Source organism: Saccopteryx bilineata, chromosome 7, assembly GCF_036850765.1.
Source record: "Saccopteryx bilineata isolate mSacBil1 chromosome 7, mSacBil1_pri_phased_curated, whole genome shotgun sequence".
NCBI lineage: Eukaryota > Metazoa > Chordata > Mammalia > Chiroptera > Emballonuridae > Saccopteryx > Saccopteryx bilineata.
This window is the reverse complement of record NC_089496.1, coordinates 40,996,966-41,016,173: the sequence shown is the minus strand read 5'-3', so window position 1 is coordinate 41,016,173 and position 19,208 is coordinate 40,996,966. Positions and strand designations below refer to the sequence as shown.

Here is a 19,208-nt window from a genome sequence, read left to right as displayed (position 1 = left end):
TAATACTTACAGAAAAGTCTCGTCTCTGCTTCTGCATTCGCTCAAAGTTTTCGTTTTCAGTATAAACCTAGCAGTTCTGTGCAAAGGAGGCCTTGAGTGCTAGAGCATTCTGAAGATTCCTGCTGGGGGTAGACCAGCAGGGGGCGCCTTTTCTTGTCTTTGATTTTTATTGTCCTCCCTTGGGCAGCTCTTTCTCTCCCCTGGATCCTCCCTGGATGATCTTGCAGGTGGCCCATGCATCCACCTCCTGGGGGTCAGTGAATGGGTGTGGATGCCCAGTGAGACCACAGAAAAACAAACAGGCCCCCCTCCCAGTGGGTCTTCCATCCAGGAGACAGGCGGTAGTTGTACAATTGAAAATGATTAAATGCTAAAAAAAAAAAAAAAGGGTGCTGTGAAGAAGCTTATAATGGGATAGCAGCTTATATAGCAGCTTATAATGGGATCTTAGCTAATTTGTGTTTTTGCTAGATCAGTGCTTTGCAGTTTGTGTTTTGCTAAAAAAAATAATTTACCTTTGGAGTTTTGTCAAAAAAAACCCTTTTCCATTCTGGGGCATTGGAAGCTAGTTTACATCCTGCCCTGCATAGAACACTGACATCCTCCCAGACTGCAGACATTCGGGGCATTCATTCAGTGTCCTATAGTAATCTCATTTACTTGATGTTAAAAAATAATAAAAATAAAATAAATTAAAAGGCTTAGGTTCCTTCTAAGCTGGCGTGTGCACCTCTCTCTGCCATCTCTCATCCCCTAGGTTGGCTTCTTGCTCATGCCATTCCTCCCTGTCTTTCCCCACCAAACCTTTGAAAAGAGGTAGTGTTGCTCAGTGGTCAGCATATAATACTTTCCTTCTCTGAGCTATTTGTATTTTGAGCCTTATTTCTAATTAGAGAAAGAAAGCTGAAGAGCTCGTGAAGAGCAGCAGTTCAGGCTTGGAAAACAAAGAGGAGGGCCGAGAGAAGACTCGCTTTGAAACAGCAAATCTTGTTTAAGCTTGAACTTCCCTGTTCTCTCTTTAAAATGTCATGATCAGAACCCTTCCAAACTCACCACCACCACCACCACAACCTCTCCAAACACCTGAAGACACACGAGCTTCTAAGCTTAAAAGATTGTGTCCTCTAGGAATGAGCTTGCTCATTATGGAATATTTCATTGCTACTAAACACAGATTTCTTAGATTTGTTACTTTTTTCCCCCCCATATTATCTTTGAAAGTGACTGTGGTTAACTTTTGGTGGGGGGGTCTCCTTTGTGTTCATTTTTGGGAAGGCTTTTAGGAAAGGATTTAAGCTTGCAAAGCGTGTGGGGTGGAGAGACAGAGTGAGCAAGCAGAAACCTGGACAAATCCGTGGGCGGTTATGGCACATAGGAGTTTTAAGTTTCTTGTCTGTTCCCGTTTCTCCTGCCCTGTGAGTCTGTCTACAGCACATGCTTTTATACGGCATATGTTCCTGTTTGCTGTGAACCTCTCAGACTTCTAATGAACATGTATTGTGTTTGAGTAGAGGTCCAGTTAAACCAGGGTCACCTATCTTAATTGTTCTAGAATTTCTGTATAAACTACACTCTGTGAGGGATAAATAGTTAATGTCTTTGCCAACATATGTGCCTCCTTTAATAATTTATTCACATTATTTCTGACTGTTGTATAATGCTACTTTTGAGGTTCTTCCCATCCATATGGCAAAAAATACTAATGTTTTATGATATATATCAATTCTAGCAACTGTCTAATTTCGTTTTAAAGTAAGTCAGTATTATTCTTTCAGATTTTTGGCCTAGAACTCCTACGCAGAGGTTTTTCCACATTATTAAAATCAAACAAAAACCTCAAAAGTGACAGCAAACTCAGCTCTAATTGAAGTAGCTCTTAATTTGATGTGCAGATGTAAAAACAAAGTACCTCATTAAAAGCTACGTTTTTCTAATTCTGATTTTTTCCCTCTAATGTTTTATTAGGTGCAGAGAGAGCTAGCAGCTGTTATTGCTTTGAAAGCAAAGAAGTCTGGTGAGTAGCCTTTCCTCGGGTCTATGGGAGGTTTAAGTTCTTAGGGAATATTTCATATATTGTGTGATAGTAAGCAGGTGAGTGCGTCTCAGGAAGTTTCACTGCAGAATGCAGACAAGTATCATTGTGGTTTTTTTTTAAAAAATCATTTATCTACCATCAAAATGAAGCACAAGATGTTACATACGGTTCTTCATATTTTTATTGCCTTGCTTTTATTTTACATTTCGAGTAAAAATGAAGTAAAAAATTAAAAACCTTTCCAGTTCATTGCAACCATGAAAAAGTCTAAGTATGCAACAAAAGATAGCAAACATATTACATTGCCTGTTATAATGGGAGAGGAGAATAAATAACATAAAGCTTGTCTTCTTAAAATATATATATAGATAGATGATAAATAGATTTTTATCTCTAAGTAGTTTCTCCTAAAAATAATGTAATTGTGTAACGACATTTAAAAGCCAGCGTTTTCCAGACGACCAGTGGCGTGAGGATCTGAGTCCTCATACCTGTAGGAAACGGCCGGTGGGAGGGCTGTGTGGAAAGGGAGCTTTCACATACACTCTGAAGGCGCGGCTGACAGCCAGTATGACATGGAGACTCACTGAGGCAGAAAAACACTTGCTTGGGGAGGAGGAGCGTCCAGAGGGAGGGGCCAGTGCTGGGGGGATGACACGCACAGGGGAGATGTGTCTTGGATAATGTCAAACCAGAATGCGCTTCTCCAGGCGGAAAGACCAAGACAAAATGAAAGAGGAGACAAAATTTGAAGAAGTAAATGGAATCGAAATGTTCTGAGAACGCAAGCCACACATTTTTGCATCTTTCTCCTTTCCACTTGGAAACTGCCGAGAATTTGCTTTTCTCTGTTACTTACTGAATTGCACACACCGTAGTGTGAATTAGCTGGTGCTATTCAGATGCATCTTTGCTGATTTGGCAGCTGTAGAGGGCAGAGTCTGGATGCTGTGACGGTGAGAAGGAGGGTGCAGAGAACAGCAGTCCTGACCCAGAGGTTGCGAGCAGAGAGGGCGGGTGACTAGAGCTCCCGCACAACAGCGTGAGATTGTGGATATCCGCGTGGGTGGATATCCGCGTGGGTGGAGGCCGCCCTGGAGAAAAGACATCGGTATAAAGGTTGTAGGAGGGAGGGCTCGAAAGTGAACTGTGCTAGAGCTGATCTTGGTTCCCGTTATAATACGGAGACGAGCTTACAGTCTAAGTTCGGTTGGCAGTGCCTTGGAGGATTTAAATTTTTTTTTTTTTAATTTCAGAAAATGTTAGGAAAATGATAAAAAAAAAAACTCATAGTGTGTCATTGCTGGAGGAAAACTGAGCAAGCGAATACAGACAGGGAGGCTGGAGGAGGGGTTGCTGATTTGCACAGTGTAGGATCGGAAGGCCTCCGACTGGGGACCTTGGAGCAAGAATCTGAGTCAGGGAGACGGGGAGCCCTGTGGATATGTGGACAAGAGCGGTTGGGCAGAGGCGGCGCCAAACGTGTCTGAGGCTCAGCACGGAGGTGAGAGTAGCTGGGGCCCGGTGAACAAGGAGAAAAGAGGCGGGTTTGGGTTGTCGGGCTGAGAAGTTTGGACTTTCTGGAGGTGAAGGGGAATGAAGAGGAGGAAGGCCCACCGGTGTTAGAGGGTGCCACGTCCAAGAACAGTGTGAAGTCAGCTTGGTTATGCCCTGACCTGGCGATGTGAAGTTAGTATGTCTATTTCTGTCACTTCTTTGGTCTGTGGAGCTTGGCATGCGAACGCAGCTTTGGCAACTTCTTGGGACAGAGTGAAATGTTCTCTCACACACGCCCATGGTGGGGACATAAATTCATGGTTTCTTTCTTTTTTTTTTCTTTTTCTGAAGCTGGAAACGGGGAGAGACAGTCAGACAGACTCCCGCATGCGCCCGACCAGGATCCACCCGGCCCGCCCACCAGGGGGTGCCCACCAGGGGGCGATGCTCTGCCCCTCCGGGGCGTTGCTCTGCTGCAACCAGAGCCACTCGAGCGCCTGGGGCAGAGGCCAAGGAGCCATCCCCAGCGCCCGGGCCATCATTGCTCCAATGGAGCCTTGGCTGCGGGAGGGGAAGAGAGAGAGAGGAAGGAGGGGATGGGGGTGGAGAAGCAAATGGGCGCTTCTCCTATGTGCCCTGGCCGGGAATCGAACCCGGGTCCCCCGCACGCCAGGCCAACGCTCTACCGCTGAGCCAACCGGCCAGGGCCAATTCATGGTTTCTTAGGACAGCAATTTTTTGGGTATTCTAGTATTCCTGACTCTGTTATTCAGTTACTCCATAACTGGAGTTCCAGCTCTTGGGCATAATCAAGAGGTATGTCACTATTCAGGTAGAAAGAATCTATTGTACTGTTGTTGTTGTTTTTTTAAATAAGAAATTAGAAACAATCCTTAAGTTCCCAGAGTAGAGAAATGGTAAAGTGGAGAGATAAATATAATGGAATGTTGAACAGCTTTTAAAGTTATATTTTGAAGAATCAGTGTAGTAAAACGTTCAGTGGAAAAAATTTATATAATAAGCATGTATTCTCTTTTTTGTAATGAAAGTAGCTTTAATTATATTTTTCTTACAATTATATAATAGTAGGAGTATGCTCATTGAAAACATTTTGGTAATGCAGGAACATGAAGAAATTGAAAAATGACCCATCATGTCATCAACAGAGATACCCAGTTACTCTTTTAAAAAAATATTTATTTATTTTTATTTTTTATTGAATTTATTGGGGTGACATTGGTTAACAAAATATATAGGTTTCAGCTGTTCAGTTCTATGATACGTCACCTGTACATTGGGCTGTGTGTCACCACCTGTCAAGTCTCCTTCCATCACATTTATCCCCCTCTACCATCTTCTACCTTCCCCCACCCCATTCCTTTTTTTTTTCTTCTTTTCAAAGTGAAAGGAGGGGAGATAGACAGACTCCCACATATGCTTCAACCCGGATCCACCCAGCAACCCCATCTGGGGCCGATGTTCTGCCCATCTGGGTCCATGAACCGAGCTATTTTTAGCGCCTGAGGTGGAGGCTCCATGGAGCCATCCCCAGTACCCAGGGCTAATACACTTGAACCAGTCAAGCCACTGGAGGGGAAGAGAGTGAGAGGGAAGGGGGAAAAGGAGGAGTGGAGAAGCAGATGGTCATGTCTATTGTGTACCCTGATCGAGAATTGAATCTGGGACATCCACATGCTGGGCCAATGCTCTACCATTGAGCCAATCAGCCAGGGCCTCCTCTATTCCCCCCAACCTCTGGTCATCACCATACTGTTCTCTGTATCAATGAGTTTTTTTCCACTATTACTCTTTTCTTGTCTGTATTCCCAGACATTTCTTTACGTAAATGTATGTAGACATTGTATTATTATATATCAATGTGCAGATTTTATAAAAGTGCACTCACGTGCTCTCATATTTTGAGATACTTGTGTATTCATATGCAGTTGTAAGAAATAATGCACAGGTCTCCTGCTCCCTTTGCCCAGTTTTCCCTAAATAGTAACATTTGCAAAACTAGAGTTCAGTATCACAACCAGGACTGGCACTGATTCGGACTGTCATCACCACGAGGGTCCGTCATATTGCTCTTCTATAGCTGCAGCAAGGTTCCTCCTACCCCGCACCCTCGGGAACCCCTACAATCCCTCCTCTGTTCTCTATTTCTATAATATCATCATTTCAAAAATATTACATAAATGGAATCTTTGGGGAGTGGCTGTTTTCACTCATCATCATTCTCTCGAGATTCATTCGTTACTTGCTTTAAAATGATCTTGAATTTTCTGCGTGGGAAATTACAGCAAGCATCAATAGTGACTATTTTGTCTCTATGTTACCAATCCAAGTAACTTTATTTCCCCCTTCATATTATCTCCTTAGCCATGGTCCTGCAATACAAGGTTGACTAATATTGTTGATAGCTGGCATTCTTATTTAGTTCCTGACTTTAACTAAATATAATATTTTCTGAGAAGAAGAGTAATATGAGCAAACAAGATTGTTTTAGAGAAGAACAGAGCCATTTCTTTTTCGTACCTCAAACAGATTTGCAAAGCAATCTAGAAACAAAAATAACCAACAAGTTGTATTTTACAATATTTGAGGAGTTTGAGTATAGAAGTTCTAGAGATACCATTTCACCCTAGACTTCTCATTTCTTGAGTTGGTATTAAGAGTAGATCAAAAATAAAAGTGACAAGGTACAAGAAAGGCTAAGCCACAGGTATTGCATTTATGTCTTTATCAGAGTCTAATTTGGCACCTACTGTATGCCAAGTACAGGGTAAAGTGTGAGGACGCAAAGGTGAGTATGGACAGAGATGGTCCCTGCTGTTTTTAAATCACCTCATGTGTTTTATAAATAAATAAACATTAATAGTCAATGGCTGTCTGAAAAGGGAAAACATTACTGTATAGTTAGGAGGTGATAAAACACAAAACTGTTAAGCATAGCCTTAATTAAAGGATCCCAGCTACAGAGTGGTACTGGGTGTGCGTGTTGTACTTTAGAACAATTTTTACAGTACCTTTTTTTTTTAAGAAGGAGAAAAAGAAGCTGGTAAACATCTAATAGAAAGTATTGAAAAGAGAGTTGGTACATCTGTGGCTTGACGGAAGGAATTGATTACCCTAATATACTATGTCTTGCAGTAAAACTGTTGATTAGGGCTCAGGTGGTCATGTCAGATTTATGTCTTACTGTAAAGGGTTATTAAAACAAGAATTAGTATAAAGAAAAAGTTTTGGGGTTTTTTTTCAGCGCACCATACAAACAGAAATGAAAGTAACAGCCAGTCAGTAAATTATATAAATGATTCAAGGTTCTAGCTTAGTAAAAAGTCCGTTTTGCTGTTATCTTCTCAGAGGCCATTTGGGTGTGCCTTTCAGCACTTTCCTTCTCTAACTGCTAATCTTAGGAAACGTGAATAGCATTTTAAGCTTCATAAGAGTTTAAAAATTAGCCCAGATACCCCTGCATGTCTCACTTTTTTGTTGAATTGCTTGTTCTACTGCTAACGTTGGCTAATTAGAATTTATGAAGATATGTTTCTTCCTTTTTCCAAATTCACTTTCAGCTCCGTTATCTTTTTTTTTTTTTTTTTAATTTTATTTGTTGATTTTAGAGAGTGGGGAGAGAGAAAGAGAGAGAAAGGGAGGGAAAGGAATGGAAAACATCAACTCGTAGTAGTTGCTTCTCATATGAGCCTTGACCAGGCAAGCCTGGGGTTTCGAACCGGTGACCTCAGCATTCCAGTTTGACCTTCATCACCTGCTCCACCACTGGTCAGTCTACCTCCGTTATCTTTAGGTGATATGAGCCCTGTGCCGTGGTAGGCTTCTGCGTCTGCAAAGCCAGAACTCTCATATTGGCAAATCTCTTCAGCAGTTTTTATATATCACTCTCTCAGCTTAGCCTGTGGCTAGTGAAGTGTTCCAAGATGACCTATCTAGGATATTGTTTGGAAAAGAAAAAAGTGAGGGGTGGGGGTTGGTGAATCTCTGGTACCCTTAGAGATTCCTTCCAGCTCTAACATATAATTATAACAATGAATATTTCATTCATTACCTTCATTATCCTTAATGGAGTTACAACCCTGGAAATATTTTCTTCGGGGCTCTTTTAGGTGCAAGTGATAGAAAAACTGCAAACCAGAAAGGGGACTGGTTGGTTCAGAACATCCATGGAGTTACACCATCTCAGGAGAAAAAGAGACTAGCTCTTTCTTGGGAGGCCCAGCAGAAGTCTGGGAGGGGACCACGTCGGAGATGTGAGGTGCCCACCTCTGGCGGCGGGGGGATCAGTGAGAGCATGGGGGCGGGGGGATCAGGTCAGCCCCCACAAGGCACAGGGAGGATGCTGGAGCAGGCAGGTGTGGCCCCCGGAAGAAGAGCAGCAGCAGAATGGCTGTTGGTCACCAGAGCCCCATGCGTTCGCCACAGGTGGAATTGTTTGAATGAACCCCATCTCAGATTTTAGAGAGGAAGTGTTGTGCCTGAGACCACCAGGCTAGAAGGTCTGCAGGCAGAATGCAGACCCGGGTTTTCTAGCCACACAGTGCCCCCACCCTTGTCAGTGGTCTTCTGGATTATGAGAGCAAAGATGTGACTTGTGAAAAGACATTTCCCGTTTTTCCACTTTTGTAACTGGGAATGGAAAAGAACAGAGTGACACCTCAAAAACTTTTTAAGTAGTGAATGGCGGCATTTTTTTCTCTCTCTCTTTCTAAGATAAATCAGCCAGGGATTCAGGTTAAAGCGGTGGTCCCCAACCTTTTTTGGGTCACGAACTGGTTTAATGTCAGAAAATATTTTCATGGACCGGCCTTTAGGGTGGGACGGATAAATGTATCATGTGACCGAGACAAGCATCAAGAGTGATTCTTAGACGGATGTAACAGAGGGAATCTGGTCATTTTAAAAAAATAAAACATCGTTCAGACTTAAATATAAATAAAACGGAAATAATGTAAGTTATTTATTCTGCGGACTGGTACCAAATGGCCCACGGACTGGTACCGGTCCGCAGCCTGGGGGTTGGGGACCACTGGGTTAAAGTGTTATTTGTGTGCTAAGATCTTTTATTATTTCTTTGACATACTAATACACGTGTGCGTGCACACACACACACACAACCTAAAATAGTATAAAATGGTTTACCTGTTGCATTTAGTTTTGGCTTTTTATAAATGTTATTTTTAATGGGCTCTTATTTTTCATAGGCCAGAAAGGATAAGAGGACAGTCAGTGTTTACATTGGAGTTAAATTGTTTCTCCTAGCCTCAGAGATCCTTTTGTTTGATCATCTTTGAATCCTATCTTCAAGCTTAACTAGGCGTTTGAATGGTTGTGTGATTTCAACAACCTGGTTACTATTTGTCTTCCATTGAACTCGGTGTAATATATTCAAGGAGGCAACCTCTGGGTCACTCATGGTGGACCCACCAGGCAAGCCGAGGGTCTCTTATCACCTGGCTACTCTGGTTGAATTCCCAGCTTTTAATGTCTACCATACGTGGCAGTCACTGGTCACCAATAATACTTTTTAGGAAATTTTAGCAGTGTTAAGCTTTCTTCTGAAGTATATATGTTTAAGATTGGGATGTCAGATGTTGACAGGAAGCTCTGTCTGAGGTTTGACGTCTGACACGGCTGAAAAGAGATGGTCCGCTCAGGCCAGAAGCATTGCAAAGAAAAGATTTTCCCGTTGCTTTGTCATGAGACATGAAGTATGGTAGATTGACTGATTATTTTTAACGCTGGAAAATAAGCCTTTTCCTTTTGCACATTTAGAAGAAAAAAAAAACCATTAAACCTCTGCAATTGCACTTTTATGGTGCTCTAAATTTTTAGTTTTTCTTTTTAATTGACAGGTTCTTCTTTTCATTTGCACCATGTTGGACTTGACCATTATCCCTTGGTAAATGCACCACTCAGATATAGAGGACTGCATTTTAGAGTGGATGTTAATGATCAAATGAAGGGCCAGCAAAGATAGACTCATGTGCTAGTATAATTATTTCTAGTTCAAGCTCCTTCTGCCTTTTTTATTGCAATAATTTCTTATTTAAAAATTCACATGCTCTTGGCCCTGGCCGGTTGGCTCAGCGGTAGAGCGTTGGCCTGGTGTGCGGGGGACCCGGGTTCGATTCCCGGCCAGGGCACATAGGAGAAGCGCCCATTTGCTTCTCCACCCCCCCCCTTTCCTCTCTGTCTCTCTCTTCCCCTCCTGCAGCCAAGGCTCCATTGGAGCAAATATGGCCCGGGCGCTGGGGATGGCTCCTTGGCCTCTGCCCCAGGCGCTAGAGTGGCTCTGGTCGCGACAGAGCGACGCCCCGGAGGGGCAGAGCATCATCCCCTGGTGGGCAGAGCGTCGCCCCTGGTGGGCGCGCCAGGTGGATCCCGGTTGGGCGCATGTGGGAGTCTGTCTGTCTCTCCCCGTTTCCAGCTTCAGAAGAAAAAAAAAAGAAAAAAAAATTCACATGCTCTTAAAAGCTACAGTGATTGTCTCTGGAATATTTTCTTTCTCATCTAAACTCTGAGTGTTCTTATAATAAATGAGCTAAAATAAAATACTAGTTTAAAATGGCAGACATCCACCGGCTCTGTTTTAAGTAATTAAGATATTGTGCTTAATTTTTAGTGATCCTTTCAACCACTTACATTTTTCCAAGTCTTTCACAGTCTGTCCTCAAAGAATGCGCCTCGTTCTCTCTCATATTTCCACCTAGTTTGGTTTTTGGCCTCCTCTTCTCCTTGGTCACCTCCTGGATGCGGAGCTGGCCAGCGGCCACCACTTTCTTTTGTGGTCAGCACGGACCTGCACTGATTGTCTTGTAACCCCACTCTATGTGGGATGTATTCTTACCCCACAGGAAAGATGTGGCCTGTCTTTTCTCCTGAAGTAATCAACCTCATTGTGGGTTCTTCCCAGAATGGTTGACTGATGGTCTAGGATGTTTTCCCTAGAAGAGAGGTCTTTGCCTAACACCATCACGATTGTTAGGGTTTGTAGGATCTCTCTGCCTTTCTCCAGTGCTACAATAACCCCTTGTTCTAACATTTCCCGAGGCCGTTCTGTCCCTGCTCGCTCACAGATGTGGTACGTCCACCGCAGCCCCGTCCCGCGTGTGCTCTTAACTGGGCAGCACTCAGTTCAGCGCTTGACAGGTTGTGTCTGGAGTCTTGAAACCAGCATTCCCCATCCGGTGTCAAGTTGGAGCGTACTTGAAAATGCAAGTGGAGAAAATAATAGCATTGGCAATACCCCCAGAACAATTGAAAATGCGTGCAGCAGATGCTCTGTAAATTTTTCCTGACTCTCCCATCGGGATACAAAGAAAATTGCCTTTAAAAAAAATAATCCCGTGACAGTGTCTTTTGTAATTAGAGCTATTAAGTCGAAATGATAAATAACCATTCAATGACATACTCTGAAAGAAAGTAGCCCTTTGCCCTGATTTCTCCTGAGGAGCAAGAGGGAAGCCAGGCTCCTTTCACCGTGAAGATGGTTCGGAATTTAGGAAATGAAAAAGCAAGGCGAGATGATAGTCTTTTTTATCTGTCAACATGGTTGCATTTATTAAGATAGTAAAGGAAAGTGCCAAGGAGGTGAAGAATTGTGGCCACAACAGAGTAAACTGGAGAATGAATGCAGGGGTTTGGAGGTCTTGGACACGTGGGGTGGCCACGTGTGTGGGACTCCTTAGACAAAGGTAGTTACTGCTCTAAATGGGGTTTTGTGAAGGAGGATGAGCCTCGAAGCTCCCTGAATTCAGGAATGTGCGGGTTCGGAGACCAGGGTCTGTGCCGTCCTGTGTGGTCCTGGGCAGTGACTTGACGTCACTCAGAGCCCTTCCTGTGACGGCGTCTGTTGTATGAACGTCGCCCAGTCTAGAGAACAGTTTCCTGAGAGTTGGAGCAGAGGGGTGGGCCCGAGGCTGGAGAAGGGCGGGAAAGGGAGGGTGGCGGGCTGTTTGCGTGCTGCGGAAACAGCTTCTAGCACTGCGGCTCCTGGGAACGGCCTTTCTGTGAGGAAACTAAACGAGGATAATGAGTGCACCCCGTGCATCCGTTCAATATCTGCTCTACACCCAAGGTCAGATGAAAGTTAATGACCATTTGCTCACCAGAGATCTGAAACCCTCATTTTACCTCTTCCTCCTAATGAGAGGAAGGGAGAGTAATTTATATTTAAATTGATTTAAATTTCAAAGCATAAACACAGGTCTCCCTGGTCCCCCTGTTTGCGTGAAACTTCCTGGCGGGGCCCCACTTCCATAACAGACGAAACCCCCTCCGTCCCAGCTCCACAGTGTGGACAGTTCTGTTTTCTGTGGAAGGACCCTGTTCCCACCCTGCTGGGCTGGTGACACGACGACAGAAGACGGCTGTGCCATCAGGGCCACTTTCTTTCATGATTTCGGTTTTACGTTTGTTAAGCTAATTAGCTGTTAGAAGCAGCTAATGGGTGTCTCTAACACAGTGCTGCCTGGGCTGCTTCCGCCCCAGAGACCCCAGCTCAAAGGTCCCTGGCCCTCAGGGGACAGGGAGCCGCTCCCCAGATGAACACGGAATAAGGGCCACCCGGTGTTCGGACTCCAGCCCAGGAGGCTGAGGTGCTGTGTACTACGCGCCCCGAGAGCATGCGCACCCACGTAGAACCCTGTATCTAATTCTCTGTTTGAATCAAAGGTCACATTTGAGGGGTGGGGGTGAGCAGGAGGATGATTGATCTAGAATCTGCTTTCAGAATGTATAATTCTGCGATTGCTTCTCTGTACATCCTTAAGGTACAAAAAAGAAACCTGTAGATGTTTTAAAATATTTAATAGAATGTTTAAGGAACTATTAAAAGAAGAAGATGATTAGATAGTTAAAAAGAAAGCTAGATTAATGGCTAAAATCATCTCTCTTATGAACTAAAATATCCCCTAAGAAAGAGAATAACCCTGGCCATATGCTGTCTTTATAAAGTTAGGAATTTCTGCCGTTTGGTAAACACAGTCTCCTGCCTAAATCCAGCAGTCCCAGGCACGGGGTCAGGAAATCTGACTTCCACGCTGGCCTGCGTTCACGCTGGTAAGTCACTGGCTTCTCTCACCCTGTTTGCATATTTTATAAAGGGAAGAGTTGGGCTTGGTTGATGACTAAGGTGCCATGCTAGGCCTGCAGGTCAGGTCCTGAATACTAAGTACTATAGCAGCTTTGTTTTTCTTAGTCATATACTGCTGTCTGTTCCATAAGAATATGGGAATAATGACTACTGATCATTTCATTTGCTTCCTGAACTTTTTTCATCTCCTGGACTATTTCCTAAGTGAAAGTCTACCCAAGGGCCCTCTTTCCCCCACGCACATATCTGCCTCTGCCACCCCCACACCTCTGGGAACATCGTCTGCTGTCATTTGTATTGAGAACTAAGAGCTATCAAGGGAAATCTTTGCCTTGGCCATATGACCCAGCTATGGTCCATCATTCATCACATTAAAAGTCTAATTGTGTAAACGGCCATGAAAATGGAGCCATTCTCAGTAAAACTGAAAATGACATAAATGCAGCACGTGCGAATGTAAGTAAATAAAGCACGCAGTTTCACTCAGCTGAATTCGACCGGAGTAAGGGATGCTGTCTTGACAGAAGTGAAATTTACTTCATATGCTATTCTTTCCATCGATGTGACACAGAAGTACTTACCATTTGATAATTGTTAAATCAGACATGTTCCTTGAAGCTGGCCAAACAAATCGTGGTTCTAGCTATTTGCGTTTTTCAGATAGGTTGTAAAAATATTTCACGTGAATACTGCATAAAGTCATTGCCGTCTGTCTTGGGGAGGAGATCGGTGACAGAAATTTTGACCCTGGAGTCAGCAAAGGCTTGCATTGTACAACTTCTGCTTGAACAAGTATCTTTTGATGTAAGTGGCTTTGTTTGGAGATTAGGAGACAGAGATGGATACATCTAGAAATAATCCTGGGTTTCTTTCTATAAAGCTGTATCAAAATTCCTCCTGGACTGAATAAAATTTTGTTTTCCTGAAGCAGGGGTCTCCAGATTTAATTTTCATAGCAGTTTCCTGCAGTATTTGTTAAACGTGGTAATCCCTGCCCTGCCCCCTCCACATTAAGTGTGGATGGAGGCCCCCCGGCATGTGGAGTTTTAACCACCATCACCCCGAGGTGATTGAGATGCCCCACTTTGACGGACACATCCCAAAGTCTGTGTGATCTGCTATCTCAGGGAGTGTGCTGGTGTGCTGTATGAAGGGTGTTGGTCCAATGACCCATGCTTGGTAGAGCGAATCAAAAATATTATCCTTTTGCTACTCACTCATTTATTGGACAACTACCCAACTTTTCAGTGTTTCTCTACCTGAAGGGAGATTTTTCTCATGGGACTGATTAACAGAATTACTATAAAGTCAGTGAAAGCTTTTAAGTGAAGAGAATTATCACCAAACTTTATTTGGTGCGCAGACTCAGGAATAAGCAATCCTTCTCTGAAGTTTCTGTACTAAACTGAGCAGGAAGACATTTGGGGGGGAGTGGTTTACACTGGTGTAAAGCAGTGGTCCCCAACCCTCGGGCCGAGGACTGGTACCGGTCCGTGGGCCATTTGGTACCCATCCGCAGAGAAAGAATAAATAACTTACATCATTTCCGTTTTATTTATATTTAAGTCTGAACGATGTTTTGTTTTGTTTTGGGTTGGGTTTTTTTTTTTTTTTTTTTTTTTTTTTTTGTATTTTTCTGAAGCTGGAAACAGGGAGAGACAGTCAGACAGACTCCCGCATGCGCCCGACCGGGATCCACCCGGCACGCCCACCAGGGGGCGACACTCTTCCCACCAGGGGGCGATGCTCTGCCCCTCCGGGGCGTCGCTCTGCTGCGACCAGAGCCACTCTAGCACCTGGGGCAGAGGCCAAGGAGCCATCCCCAGCGCCCGGGCCATCTTTGCTCCAATGGAGCCTTGGCTGCGGGAGGAGAAGAGAGAGACAGAGAGGAAGGAGAGGAGGAGGGGTGGAGAAGCAGATGGGCGCTTCTCCTGTGTGCCCTGGCTGGGAATCGAACCCGGGACTTCTGCACGCCAGGCTGACGCTCTACCACTGAGCCAACCGGCCAGGGCCTTTTTTTTTTAATTTTTTTTTTTTATTATTTATTATTTTTTTAAAAATGACCAGATTCCCTGTTACATCCGTCTAAGACTCACTCTTGATGCTTGTCTCGGTCACGTGATACATTTATCCATCCCGCCCTAAAGGCTGGTCCATGAAAATATTTTCTGACATTAAACCGGTCCATGGCCCAAAAAAGGTTTGGGACTACTAGTGTAAAGTGAAGTGACTTAACCCTGGTTCCAGTGAGCACCCCTGCACCAAAGCCATGTGCTCAGTAAGCTGGAGGCAGACCCCAAGTCAGCAGAGCTAAAGGGCTTGTTTGGTTTTCCTTTTGCCAAGGAGTGACTAACTTCTATCTGTTGAAAATACAAACGTTTAAGAAAAATGAAACATTTACTTTCAGACCTATTAAGATCAATTGAGGAAGTTTACGCCTTATCCTGTTATTGTTTTTCTGGTAGAAAAAGAAAATGACTGAGAAATTTGAGACTGGAGTTATCTTTACATCCTTATGAACAGATGGCAGTTTTCCGAAACGGTGCCAGTTTCTCTCCACTCTGACTGCCGCGGAGAGCAAAGCCCGACAGATACAATCGCCAACTCAGTTCTGTGTGCTCGCATTTTCTTCACTTTGGTTTTCAGTTTTATTTTTGTGTGTTTGAAAGACCCCTTTTCTATATCTTATTTCTGAAGGTGGAGTTAAGTGCAGGTCCTTCTCTTCTGTCTAAAGGGGGCCCTTATTAAGCAAACACAGGTTTATGACAATTAGTAAGAAAGCAAACTCCCCCATCCTTCAGTTAGGCGGCAGGAAAGGAAATTGGAGATTGTTGTGAAGCCCTGGCCAGGACCCCTCTCGCTGACCGTGGTGGTGGCTGAAGGAAGGGGGCGGGCATTGTCCCAGCAGCCTCTGGGCCCCAGGAAGTGGCATGACTCCCCTGTCTGGTCAGCAGGGAAGGGGCAGTTTCCAGCATCAGGCCTCGCAGTGTGGGAGCAGCACGCCTAGGCTGGGGGCTTGTTTACCAGGCACCTGGTGGGACCAGTCCTCTCAGAGACATCACCGACATTTTAACAAAGGGCGTAGAATTCAGGTTTAGCATTTCTAAATCCAAGTTATTGAACTTGCTCCTTCCTTGCTAGTAATATTAGGTCTGCCTGCATGAGTCGGCTAAATTCAGGGTTAGATATGTAACCCACTGGACAGTATCATCAAAAGATCACCTTTTTTTTTTTTCCCATTTTTCTGAAGCTGGAAACAGGGAGAGACAGTCAGACAGACTCCCGCATGCGCCCGACCGGGATCCACCCGGCACGCCCACCAGGGGCGACGCTCTGCCCACCAGGGGGCGATGCTCTGCCCATCCTGGGCGTCGCCATATTGCGACCAGAGCCACTCTAGCGCCTGAGGCAGAGGCCACAGAGCCATCCCCAGCGCCCGGGCCATCTTTGCTCCAATGGAGCCTTGGCTGCAGGAGGGGAAGAGAGAGACAGAGAGGAAAGCGCGGCGGAGGGGTGGAGAAGCAAATGGGCGCTTCTCCTGTGTGCCCTGGCCGGGAATCGAACCCGGGTCCTCCGCACGCTAGGCCGACGCTCTACCGCTGAGCCAACCGGCCAGGGCCAAAAGATCACATTTATTGGAGTGGTCCAGGCCCTTCCTAGGGAGTTTGCCTGGGGCCCGCCCTAATGCAGTTTTTTAATTCCCTTGATAGTTCAAGAAGAAAGCCAGACAGCCGCAATAACCTATATTTTGTCTATTTTAGCTGAAAATTCAAAAGGCATATACTTTTACTTACGTGAGAGAAAATAACGGCTCAGGGTCTTTGGCATGGATATGAAAAATAGTTGGGACTAATAGCCAGTGCTATAGCATAGCTTTTATTTTTTTTCCCAAATATATTGTGGCTTAGTTTGCTATCTGGTAATCTTATATAAGAGTGTCTTATCTTCTGAGTCATTAACGCACTTACCCCTGTACTCATAAATGGTACTGTAACAGTTCTCAAAATTATTCACCGCACGGAAGTGCCGATGGAGCCTGCTGTGTTCTTCATTTTTGACAACTGTACCATGGTCCGCACAAGCTGCTACCCACTGCCAGTGAGCAGTATTTTAGCTGTTTCTGATTCGAATTCTTTTTATGAAAAATGATCTGTTCAGAATGTCGCTCCTGCGGGGGCCTAGTTTACATCTTCCCTTTTGGATCGCTCGGGGTGAGTGTCGCTGGAGCCCACAGTGCCCCTCGGCCCCTCTGGTCTCTGCCGAGGTGCCCATGTGCCCATGCCCGTCCCTGCTGCCCCTGAGATTTGCAGCGGCGGGCAGGAGCACATCTCGGCTGGGTCAGGCTCTCTGGGCCTGTCTGGCTGTCCCGCCCAAAGCCGCCTCTTGCTGGGGTTGCAAACGCCTGTCACAGGCTCACACAGCCTCTTCCTCTTTGTGAGGGTAAGCTTCTTTGCTGGCCTTTGTCTCTAAGGCATGTAAGAACTTTGCAGCCCTTGCAAGCCCCCCATCCTGCGAAAGAAGAGCAACTCAGGAGAAACAGGCTATGCCCTGACCTGCCCCTTCCCCTACTGCACTCACTGCTGATCTGCGGAGCGAGCTGAGCCCCACGTGGGCTGGGCGCACTCCTCCAGGCAGTCCGCTCTGCTCTGCAGGCCAAGGCGCAGCCTGGCTATAAACCTCCTCTCCCATCCTCCGTTCTCACCTTCTCAGAGTCCAAGCCCAGCCGGGTCCATTGGGCCCAGGGCTCTGACCTTCTGTCTCTGTTCCCTCTTTACGCGTCTCCTCCCCACAGTGCACCTGGAGCCCTCAGCCTTGTAGCTGGTCCCTCCCTGACTGCGCCTGACAGGGAGCACACCTGTGCCTCTGCGGTCCTGACCGCGCCCGGCAGGGAGCACACCTGTGCCTCTGCGGTCCTGACCGCGCCCGGCAGGGAGCACACCTGTGCCTCTGCGGTCCTGACCGCGCCAGGCAGGGAGCACACCTGTGCCTCTGCGGTCCTGACCGCGCCCGGCAGGGAGCACACCTGTGCCTCTGCGGTCCTGACCGCGCCCGGCAGGGAGCACACCTGTGCCTCTGCGGTCCTGACCGCGCCCGGCAGGGAGCACACCTGTGCCTCAGCGGTCCTGACCGCGCCCGGCAGGGAGCACACCTGTGCCTCAGCGGTCCTGACCGCGCCCGGCAGGGAGCACACCTGTGCCTCTGCGGTCCTGACCGCGCCCGGCAGGGAGCACACCTGTGCCTCTGCGGTCCTGACCGCGCCCGGCAGGGAGCACACCTGTGCCTCAGCGGTCCTGACCGCGCCCGACAGGGAGCACACCTGTGCCTCAGCGGTCCTGACCGCGCCCGGCAGGGAGCACACCTGTGCCTCTGCGGTCCTGACCGCGCCCGGCAGGGAGCACTCCTGTGCCTCTGCGGTCCTGACCGCGCCCGGCAGGGAGCACACCTGTGCCTCTGCGGTCCTGACCGCGCCCGGCAGGGAACACTCCTGTGCCTCTGCGGTCCTGACCGCGCCCGGCAGGGAACACACCTGTGCCTCTGCGGTCCTGACCGCGCCCGGCAGGGAACACACCTGTGCCTCTGCGGTCCTGACCGCGCCCGGCAGGGAGCACACCTGTGCCTCAGCGGTCCTGACCGCGCCCGGCAGGGAACACACCTGTGCCTCTGCGGTCCTGACCGCGCCCGGCAGGGAACACTCCTGTGCCTCTGCGGTCCTGACCACGCCCGGCAGGGAACACTCCTGTACCTCTGCGGTCTGGTCCGGCAAAGAAGGGTCAGAGGTCTGAGACTTCCAGAGCTGGCTCCTGGTGGACAAAGGAAAGCAACATTTCTCTACTGATTTTGCCCTTTTAAGCCTGACTTGCTGCAAAATTCTACCGTGGATGTCCAATTACGGATATTAACGGCTCTGTTTTTACATCACTTGTCTTCCTCTCTACCCCAGTAGGAGGGATGTCTGATTAAAAAGAAGCTCCCAGCCACCTAAAAAATTCGGAAGTTAAAAGCACATTGCCGTGTTTTGTGGGGTGAAGCAGCGACCCTTGATAAAGCACTTCACGCCCCTCCTTTCTCCCACACGCCCATCCTGTGAGGTACTGCTCATTCCCATCCCCCTCTGCAGCCAGGAAGTTGAAGTGTGGCGAGCTGACGTAACCTGACAAAGGTCCTGTACTAGAGATATTGTAGGGAGGATGCCGAATGTGTAACAAAAGGAAATTCCTTTAAGTTCTAGCAGGTTAGGTTTCGATGAGGGTTAAGGAAAACTCCTGGCCTCCTCTTGGGCTGCCCACCCTCCACTGATTGATTGCTTGAACCAGTGCTTTGCTTGTGTTTGCAAACACGAGGTCTCTTAGGGAGTTCTCGCGGTTTCTCTGTCATGTCAGGGGGGCAGTTTGAGCAGTAGAATTGCTGCAAACTCAGGAACAGAAAAAAATCTGATGAGCATCATATGAGTGGCAGAAAGCTGTAATGTTATTTTTTAAATGTAGATGCTTGTCTACCATAAAACTTACTTAACGAGGGAGTCAGTGTAGACCCGGCCTGTTGTGTTTTCTGGTTTACGAC

General features: G+C 46.5%; 1 protein-coding gene across 3 annotated transcripts in view; it reads left to right on the top strand.

Annotated features, from left to right (window-relative positions):
* Positions 1 to 19,208, top strand: part of RAPGEF5 (Rap guanine nucleotide exchange factor 5) — a 225,046-nt gene that overhangs the window by 85,252 nt on the left and 120,586 nt on the right. For all 3 annotated transcript variants that reach the window (XM_066239513.1, XM_066239511.1, XM_066239514.1), the window contains exon 7: positions 1,966 to 2,014. In XM_066239513.1, the coding sequence (XP_066095610.1) occupies positions 1,966 to 2,014 (49 nt within the window). The remainder of the gene's footprint in view (positions 1 to 1,965; positions 2,015 to 19,208) is intronic.